The sequence below is a fragment of the Limulus polyphemus genome, unplaced genomic scaffold (assembly GCF_000517525.1).
Source record: "Limulus polyphemus unplaced genomic scaffold, Limulus_polyphemus-2.1.2 Scaffold6745, whole genome shotgun sequence".
Taxonomy (NCBI): domain Eukaryota; kingdom Metazoa; phylum Arthropoda; class Merostomata; order Xiphosura; family Limulidae; genus Limulus; species Limulus polyphemus.
Window position 1 is genome coordinate 1,242 of NW_013672355.1, and position 11,043 is coordinate 12,284.

The 11,043-nt window shown below is 31.6% G+C and overlaps 1 protein-coding gene across 1 annotated transcript; it reads left to right on the top strand.

The window, feature by feature from the left end:
• Positions 1-424: 424 nt before the first annotated feature.
• On the top strand, positions 425-9,859 carry LOC106474034 (ceramide-1-phosphate transfer protein-like; the record flags this gene model as incomplete). Its single annotated transcript, XM_013934719.2, has 2 exons — positions 425-513; positions 9,098-9,859. Coding segments are annotated over 2 exons (603 nt in total), but the record flags the coding sequence as incomplete, so codon positions are not given.
• Between the last annotated feature and the right edge of the window lie 1,184 nt (positions 9,860-11,043).

Below are 11,043 nucleotides of genomic sequence, written 5' to 3' on the forward strand. Positions count from 1 at the left end.
TGTTCTTCTTTAACTTCATCTACAGCTACCCCTGTAGGGCAACAATAATATTTAATATTTTGTTAATCAATATGCATAACTTATCTTTGCAAGATTAAAAGACATGTGCTAATTACAGATTAGGTCTGAATTTGGAAAAATTAAACCAAGTATGTGTAGAAGAGAAATAAAATTTCCAATAATTATTACAAACTGTGGTAAATACCGAATTTCAAATTTATAGCCTTATTTTAAAGCAGTCAGCTATGAGTATGAGGCCAAATCCACGTTGTGATAAAAACCCTGTTTCAGTATTTGTAAATAATAAAAAAACAAATCAGTGTACTTTGTTAACAGTCATTAATAGTTCGGGAAGAGAAATGTTGTCTTCTAAAGGTAAAGGCACTGATGATCCTGTAGAAAAGAAAAACTATTTTGATCAAAGCTTGTTTGTGAAGCTTTTGAAAAATGTAAGGAAAATGTCGCAGCATTAAGCTTAGAAAATTATTTAAGAGGATATATGGAGTTATATAGGTATGTATCAGTATCAGCGTAATTTAATTTTAAGTATTTCAGCATTAAACCTTTTAGTTTTAGTTATTTTCAAACTAAGTTAGACTTAAATTCATGTTTATATTGTATAACTATGAGTTATAAGTCTTATAACTACTTTGCTTGCTGTAATATTACTACTAGTACTAGTAATGCATGATTTCAACTTTTATTTGATATTTATTATTGATACTTCCAAAAATATTATGTCATAAATAGAAATAGTCTTTGATTTAATAGTAGTACTAGTAGTAGCACTAGCAGTAGTAATAACAAAAGCAAGTATGACTACTTCAATATAATTATTATAACTGTGTTCACTCTTAGTGTGTTACTTGACCAGGAGTCACAATAATAACATAAAATTTAAGGTAAACAAGATGCCTAGTACTGATCTATCTAGGCTGTCCTTTCCACTAAGCTATTAAAAAAAGCTTAGATATCCCTTACCATTTAAATATTTATCAAGCCTTCCCTTAAATGCCTTTAAATTTACTTCATTCACCAAATTTGAAATTGAAGGCAACCCATTCCATAGATGGCTTCAACCCTGCCAACATTTATATTTGCATTCTCTAGTCCAACCAATACCATACTCACCATTAGTGTAAAGAGATGATGCAGCAACACTATTAGTTATCTTTATAACCTTAAACAATTCAGTCAGATCACCTCTAGCTTTTCTTTTTTCCAAGAGAAAACATTTTCAGAAATCTTAACCTGTCCTCGCATGACAACTTTTCCATTCTATGTATTATCCTATTACCCTTCCTTGACCCCTTTCCAATACTTAAATGTCCTTCCTAAGGTAAGGAGCTCAAGACTGAACACAATACTCCAAATCAGGCCTAAGAAGGGACCTGTACAATGAAAGTATAACCTCTTCAGACTTGTTTTCAATATTTCTGTAAATATAACCTAAAACCCTATTTGTCTTACCACTTGTAACAGCACACTGCTTGGATGGCTTAAGACACCATTCAACCAGAACACCAAGATCTTTTTTCTTCTTGATTATACTTATGATATCCAAAGGCATTATCTTGCATTTATTATAATTAAAAGCCAACTGCTATTTACTCATCCAACTCACTAAATGATTTAAATCCTTATGTAAAGCAGTAGCATCCTTCTCACAGCCAGTAACACCCAAGATCTTAATATTATCAGTTAGTTTAAGTAATTCATTGCCCACTCCTTCATCTTTGTCATTATGTAAATTAAAAAGTGCAAAAGGTCTTTACACTGAGCCCTGAGGTTCCCACTTGTAACATAATCTAGTATTTACTGAACTCTGTTTATAACAACCCTCTGCTTTCTTCCATTCAGCCACTTTTCTATCCAATGAGCCATCTTATCATCACACCTACAGAGATAATTTTTAACAAGCCTTTAAGATGTGACCTTGTCAAATGCTTTCTTATAATCCAGATAAACCAAATCCACACCCTTACCCTTAGTTACATAAACAGTAATCTTTTCAAAGTATGTCAAAAGGTTTAGTAAGGCAAGAATTTCTCCTAGTAAAACCACACTAACTATCAAACAAAATTTTAAAATTTGTTAAATGACTTTGCAAATCATCTTTTATCAGACTTTTAAAACATTTTTCCCTCCACTGAAGTAAGACTAATAGGTGTATAATTACTGAATAATTTTTATCACTTCCCTTGAAAAGAGAAGTACAAGTAGCAAACTTCAAGTCTTCTGGCACCTGAACATAATTCAATAACTTTATTTATATATTTTCAAAAGCATTACAAATTGAAATATATGTACTAGTGCTAGTATTGGCCCAAATATTTGGTTAGCTACTTTGGTTAGACACAAGTTTGCCAAATTTCTATTATTACTATAGCATATGATTGTACAACTAGTATCTTGCCCAATATATTGGCTAGTGCTAGTAGTAACAATAGTTTTCACTTATTGCAAAAATTTCAAACCTCCTTCTTAAAAACTGTGAATTTTTAAAGCTAAATACATATGGCATGTTTTCCTCAGTGAAATTATTTGCAATGCTCATATCTATGAGCACCTTTGTATTTGAGTATATTGCATTTTTAGAAGATATTGTAATGGAAAATTTAATAAAAATTGGTTTCATTAATTGAGAAATTCAATTATAAATGTTTCTAATTGCATTTTGTATTATATTACAAAAGGGTGAAAAAAAAATGATGGATTTTCCATCCTCACAGAAACAAGTATGGAATACTTTGCAAACTTAAAGTTTTGGCTCCATTTTTGTTGAAATTTAGATAATTTTCTGTAGGTCTGCTACTCAAATACAATCTGTTTCTGTTTTAACACCTGCTTAATTAAACTGTCTTAATGATTGTAACTAATGTAAATTATTCAGAAAGTCTACCTTATTTCCCAGTAATGTTTAAAGTGGTTTGAAAAAAGTACCACTTTAACCATCTTTTCTAAGCAATATTTTTACAAACTTTGTAAAATATAACTGGGGCTGGATAATTAACTGAATCAACATAAATGATTACCTACCAGAACCAATTACATCAATTAATGTTATGTAAAATAATAGATTAATTGAAATTATGAGTAAATTAATTTATGTTCCAAAAATAACCAACTAGTGTTTCTGATTATTATAGTTTTCAATTATTTCAACTATCCAGTAATCAAATTTATGTTTAAATTGATTAATGTCATGAATATAATCAACTAATTAAAATTATGTTGTTTTACACTTTTGAGTTGTAGCTTTCTTAAAGCTGATTTTCTCCAAATGGCATAATTGAATATATATTGTTTTATGTATAAGCTGGGCAACAAAAAAAAATTTTTTTCTCTGCTAATAGAAACAGTGCAACTGTTTCTGAGTAACTTGATGATGCTGATTCTAAAAATCATGTTGAAAATCACCTCTGTTGTTAAAGTTATGATAGATTTATTCAGAATATTCTTTTATATCATGAAAATTACATTCAAGAATATATAATCTCCATGCTTTGATAAGTTTCTTTCATGTTCACAGCATGAGCAACAAGAATTGATGGCTTAGTGTTCCCATTGGGCAAAAGCACGGCTTTGAGACTAACTTTAGATAAATCGATAAATAGTCTCTATTCTCTAGGATGGTGTTCAGTACCTTATTTTTCCATTAGTGCACTAACTTTTGTACAAAAACACAAAACATGTTGCATATTGTAGTGAGAAGCAAGACTTTCATGGCGACTTCGTTAAATTGTAGCTCTAATTCCTAAAACTAACAAATTCCATTGCTGTAAACGAGAGCCAAGTCATGAATCAGGCCATTTAGCTGTTCTTGTGTGATTAAATGAGGCAGTTTATGTTGAGGTGCCACAGGAATAGAATAGCTAGATGAAGATGATTCATTTCTTCTTTGCAGGATAACTCTTCTGTTTCCCCAATTCGCTGGTGGATGTGACACTTGAAGACCATCCCCTTTAGGTACTGGTTTAATTGCAGATGCAGTATCCGGATATTTAATGTATTGTTTAGTTTTGCCTGAATATCCAGAAACATTAGTCATACAAAAATAACAGTCAGATTATCTTTGGGCTCATGCCATATCATAGCAACTGCAACTGGCGTACTTGCTCTCTTTTTATTCAGCCACTTTTTCAAGCCAGATGTACAAATTGTACAACATGTGTGGAGCCCAATATTTTTCTTGGTCACCAGTTGTAAACCCAAAATAGTGATAGTAAGCTACCTTTACCTTGTGTGGAATGTTTTTCCTTTGTGAAACTGTAATATACTTTCCACAAACATAGCTGAAACTGGGTGATTTTTGCACTTTTGGACTTTAAACTGGACTTTGAACTGGAAGCAGCCAGTATTTCAAATGATTTTCTAAAAAATATAAAAGAATTTAAGTTTACAGAACTAGAGTTTAAAAGATTTTAAAAAACAAAGTTTTTGCAGAATTTGATTATATCGTGGGTATGATGTGAGGAAACTGTTCAGACTTTTTTTTAACTATGTGCGGAGCGAGGAGAAGTGACCAAGCGTGTGAGAGGCAACTGAGAGAGAGATGTCTGACTCCACCCCTTTTATGCTCAGTCGAGGGACTTCTTGAATGTTCTAGCAAACTTAACACATAAAAGTTATGTGATTCCCAGGCAGAGCAGGTGAGTGTGGGAATGAAGCAAAAGTGGTGCAATGTGCTACAATTATATGAAGAACAAATAGTACATATGAACAATATATTTGGAATTTTACATCAATATAATACAGTCAGTGTTTGAAGTTATCAAAAATGTATATCTTTTTCCCATTAAACTGTCCAAGTGAACTTAATTTCACTGCATAAATCTACTGTACTGAGTTGATTGCATGGTATTTCATATAGTGCTGATAAAATATTGAGATATTACAATAACTCAAAATATATAGGTGATGGACAAATTCTGACAACAATTTTGAAATCAGCACTGTCAAATTACTCTGAATCACTTGAATTTTCTCCAGTAGCAAATTTTTCTGCTGTCCAGTATAATTTAAGTATGATTGTTAATACTCACACACATCTGCTTTATCCATTTAACATGGTAAGAAAATCTAAAACAGCAGGCAACAGACAGTGAATAAAGAAATCAGTGTTTTAGTTTTTCTCATCTTATGACTCACATTTAATACTTACATATTGTCATTTTACTAAATTTAAAAAAAAAACTGCACCTGTGTATACTACCTTTCTGTGGCATCTGCAAAAATATTGCATTTAATGTAGATATTATATATCTAAATTTATAGAAATAATGCAAACAGTTGGTTTGTCAATTCATTCAATTCACTTTTTCAATGTGTGAATCCCAGATTTTTTTATTATTTTAGGCAAAGGTGTGAAATCAGTTAGCTAAGTTTTGATCTGTTGTAAAAAGACAGGCCACAGTCACTAACTTCAATATAATGAAACAAAAAAAAAGTGATGGTTTACTTTAAGTGATGGTATATTTATCATTAGGAATCCTAGTGAAGAAGAATATTTAAAATTTTATTTTAAAGGACATGGTAATCTGCCATTCTATTTAACAACTTGACTATTTCTGTGCCAAACTTCTGCTCCCATAGATATAAAATATAACAAAGCAAATATGACACAGCAACCAATTTGACAAGTGATACAGGACATACTGACAACTTGGTCAAATGCATTAATCATAGGTTTTCAAACTACAACTGCATACCAGCCCAGGGTTTCCAGGTTTATACATATTATGGCCAGAAAATAATGATAATCTCAGATCATATGGCAATACTGACGTTGAATAAATCCTAATCCATCTTGATGTCCTTTTCACCAAAGAAAAGAAGACAGTAATAGTGGAGAAGTTTAATAGATTTAAAGCACAAATGAATAGTTTCAGTGGAATACCGGTTCTTTCTACATGGACTGTCATTCTGTCAAGGAAGCCCCCCCCCCCCACTCTTTGCAATATCTTGAAGCTGGTGGAGATGATGCTCACATTTAATGTATCAACAGCAGAGACAAAATGTCATCAAGAACTCCTTAAGTGATGTTTTTATCAGAACATTTTGTAAGATTTTGTTTCTTAAAAAGCCTAATTTGAGGAGTATGGCACCAGCAGAGCTATAAAATATTGGCTACTTCTAGTGGCACCGCATATGTAAAAGGCTACATTCTTTTTAAATTTCTTCGTGCATAAGGTCTGACATAATTTGGATCCTCTTTATAATTATTATTTTCATACTGCTTTAAAAACAAATTAGAAGTATTCAGTTTTGCTAAATATGTTTAACCAAATTACTTGTTTTTTATTTCATGAACCAAAAATTGTTATTAAACACAAATTGATTGTTTATGTCCACTGTTAAATATAAACAAAATCCTATAAAAGATATCCTATATAGGATATAGAAATATAGCCTACTACTTTTTTGTGTGTGGGATGGGGAGTGGGCAAGTAGAGTTATAAGAAGGAAAATTAGAATTTTCTGTTTTGGGGAAGACAAATGACAGAGAGAAGACCATAATCTTCAGAACCAGAGGAACCAAGTAACCAGAATAATCTAACAGTATCATGGTGTAAGGCTACAAGTAGAAGATGAAGAGAGGATAGGTAACAAAGGAGATAAGGTAAAAAGAAATGCAAAGACAGGAAAATTGAGCACTAGATAGTTTTATTGGAGGCAGAGGGTCAGTCCCCAAAGTAGGTGGAAGAGACTCCAGGGATTGGGAGTCCAAGAATAGAAAAGGGGAACAGCTATAAGCCATGGCAAAAAGACTCATGAAGTCGAGGAAGAAGAGGCATTTAAAAGTGGGAACTAAGCTGATCCAGGAACATATCAAAATGAACTCGTATGTGTTGATGTAGCTTGAAATCAAAATTAAAACTAAAAGGAAACCAAAGAAAAATAACACTATCAAAAGGCAGCACAAATCTCACAAAATTAAGTTTAAGTTTAAAGAAACACATCCATTATAGGCAATGCCAAGGATAAGAATGAAGTTAATTTCAAGTGCAAGTACTTATGGGAATCTACTGTGCATGGAGGATGTGTCACCCTCTTATTGATGAAGGGCTATTGTTGCATGATGATTACATCATGCACTAGCACAGTTCACATTAAAACACATTTCAGGTGGGACAGAGCTCAAAACCAGTGGCATGCACAAAATCTTAAAGGTAGGCATGCAAGGAAAAGCTACTGAATGCAGAGAGATAAGTATCTATTGCAAATATATTTTCAGGTAAGGAAGATGGTAACATTTTTGATTTATTCTGCATCCATGCCTAATTTCTTTTGAGGAAATCAGTTTAACCAGATAAAACCACAGTAACACTACACTAGATAAATGTAACAAGACAAAAAAAATGTGGTGAGAGTGCTGATAATAACATCTCAGAATTACAATTTTGTTTTCAGAGATTTATTTATTACCTTTCTTTTTAACAATGTTTGTAGATCAGCTGTCTTGTAGCCATTAAAACTTATTGAACTGTACAACTGTATTTGTTTTTTTCAAAGGTAATTATTATTAGCAATAAAAAATGTATCTGAACAGAAAAGTAAGGTGTTAACTTTTCTAGCAATTACCCAAACTTAGGTAAAGGTTATTGTAATTTACTGTTTTAATACATATCTCTTTTGTAAACAGAATGACTGAAAATAGCCACATTATTAAGATAGCATGTTCCACTAAGTAGGTATGTGATTAATATTTGAAGCATTATGGCAGATTACGGAACATAAAGCATACACATTTAAGTGTTTGTTTTTGTTGTTGTTTTTTAACTGGAAACAAGGTAATGGAGGAAGTTTTTTGTCACACAAGAATTGACCAGGTGCAAAGGAATATGTGTATAAAAATTTTTTGCATTCATCACTCAGGGAGTTAACTACTTGGTGTGGACAAATATACAGTAAGATAAGTGCAAATTTATATGACAGCCAGAGCATTTTTACATTTTATATCTTTAACCTTTGGTGTGCCATGCTTCTGTTTGAATTAGCTTTTAATCTCTCAATCAGGGACTAACCTTAAAATAATAATACTTACCACTACAGACAGTGATAGAACTATTCCAATGCTTCTTATATCTAACAGACAATGCCCTTAGGGCTAGTTGTTGGAGTTTTGACTATACTGCCAATTATACCAAATTTATTTAGTTGAGGATTGCAGTGGCGAGTGGCACTCACAAGTCGCTAACTCGAGGTAATTTACAGTTAGAATAAAGAAACAGATTCCAAGACTGACATTACACAAAATACATCAACATTTATTAAGTCTTTCCACATAGTATATACTTTTAACATCAATAATTAAACATTTAATAAACCGTTAGTTTCTTACAATTCTAATTTTCACTTTTCAGTTAAACACTATTAATTATTATTCGATTTTCCAAATAGTATTCCTGACTACCCTCAAGTAGTCCTGATACTTTATTGGCTAATTTCTGCAACTCATTGGGCTTTTTCAAAGCAAGAACCAAAACTCTCAAGTAATTGGTTACTATGATGGTGAGTGCTCCAGTTGCCTTTTTACTTGTACTACTACACTGGTCTGACGTAACATATCTCACATCAAAGCTCTGATTTGAGATGCTATCATAAACTTTTCAGTAGCCTTTAAAGTGCTACTAACTCAGCGTCAGTAACTTATCGCTGTCAAACTTGTGACTAGCATTTTTCTCAGCATCCTTGCTGTAGCTTCATTTTTTATAACTCTTAACTCTCAATACTAACTAACCAGTTAACTGGTCTTTGCCTAGTTCTTGACCTAATTTCATAATACAGGCATCCTTACTTATGCCATTTCTACATATATGTAGAAATTCTGTAGCTTCTTTCTTAACTCTTGAACATCAGAAATACTGAAGCAATTGTAAAATTCCCTCAAAGATATCCAAATGCTTCATATCTGCGCTGGAATCATCTTTCCCCCTCTACTTCAGGTTAAATAATGCTTTGCAGTATTTAATCCAAAACTAACAATTTTTAGTGGTCTTGACAATACTGTACTTATATTTAAACTTGGAAATCAATATGGTGTGTATTATCCTATGATAACAGTGCACTTACCATTGTTAATTTTTTGTTTCAGGTTTTTTGGGTTTTTAGGTTCTGTGTTTTCTTTTGTTGCATCTGATGTTCTTAGCAAAATTACCATTTTGGAAGGCTATTTAAACTCTGAAATAGGGGAACACTACATGACCATTCAAGCCATGATTACGTATGAAAATACTAACAACCTTCTGAGGGATCCTAAACGTCCGTCTGGAGCAAGAACACTTCTACGGCTTCATCGTGCCCTGGAGTTTATTGCAGCTTTCATTGGAACTATAAGTACCCTTGATAGTGATGGTAAAACATCTACTGCTGCTCAAGAATGCTCCAACAAAACACTGGCAAAGTTCCATCCTTGGTTGATTCAAAATGCAGCCCTTTTAGCTATGTACACACTACCAAGAAAACAACAGCTTTTGGAAAAAATTTGTGATCAGCAGCCACCACAAGATATTTGTGTCTTGATGAAACAGTTACAAGAAGTTGCTGTTGCAGTTTATGATGTAACCCAGAATTTGTATGAAGAGTATAATATTTTGGATTTACCTTAGATATAAACAGGCATTGTGAAAAAAAATTACATCCACAGACTTTTCACAATCTTGGATAACAAGATATTAAAATACCTGTAAAGAATACTTAAAAATAAAACCATTATCTATAAGTAGCTTGAAGGAAGAAATATATTTTTGGTTTTGTGGTTCACAATAATTTCTAATTGCAATATTCCAATATTATACATTGTATATAGTGAGAGAAAGATATTTTATGAAAAATATTACTATTTTTTTCTTTATGTCAAGACCTTTTGGTAAATTTTTTTGTTTAAAAAATTTAATGTTATTTGAAAGATTAAAAAGAATATTTTACCAGCAATATTGATAGTAACTTTGTTACCAAAAATTTGTACTTAAGGATACACATCAGAAATGTAAATAACTAAACCATTCTAACAATGTTCCCTTTTGTAATTAATTCTCATTATATATCTTTAATAATACACTGTAATGCTTTAGTAGAAATAATATGAGATAATCAAGTTAATGTTTTAACATTCAAAAGAAATTAGACCATAAACTACAGAACTTACTCTGAAAATTAATGTGTTGAATAAATGAGATGCTCATTATGTATATATTATTTTTTGTGTGTCGTATATATGTATATATGTATATTAGTATAACATATAGACAATTATTTCTAAAATAAAAATTAATATAACAAGTTTCTTTATATCTCTGTCTTTGTTTTTATCATCAAGCTAAATATGACAGATGTAGTAAACATTTACCCAGTTTATTCTTGTCATACAAGAAGTTAGGGATTTCGTCGAAGCTAGTAATGTTGATTATTGAAAAGTAACTTAATATGGAACCCTGGTTATTTCAAAAAATATGTAATATGACTTTTGTTTAATTTTTTCCCCACCACCAGTTTCCTTTAGTCAAGTAAAATCATGTAACAAAAAATAAGTCCACCAAAGATGTAGCTGGTTGCAAAAAACCCATGTTAAATTTTTAACAGTCTCTTGTGATGTCCACTTATGGTTTGAGTTATCACAGTAGGTCTGCTAAAAACCCATTTTATTGTGAGAAACATCAAAATAAATTAAGGTAGGACAGCACATGTACCTCATAGTGATGCTAAAGCTCAACCATGTTCCTTATTTTTATGTTAGGGCATAAACAGAAGCTGTAGGAACAGTAGAATGTGTATAAGAATAAGTAGTATTCCTATTTATTTTTGATATTCTCTTTATAGAGACTGCTTTGGTAATCACATCAGTAATAACAGCATAATTTTTAGGGGCAACAAGGAACCTGTTGGTCCATCTCAGCTGTCCCATCCTCTAAATTAAACTAAATCTGTTAAATAAATAAATATTAAAAAAAATCTTAAAGACAGCCCTTATCATTCCTATAGTTATCAAGCTTTCTCTTAAACTCACTTTAATTTACTGCCTCCACAACATTAAAAAGCAAC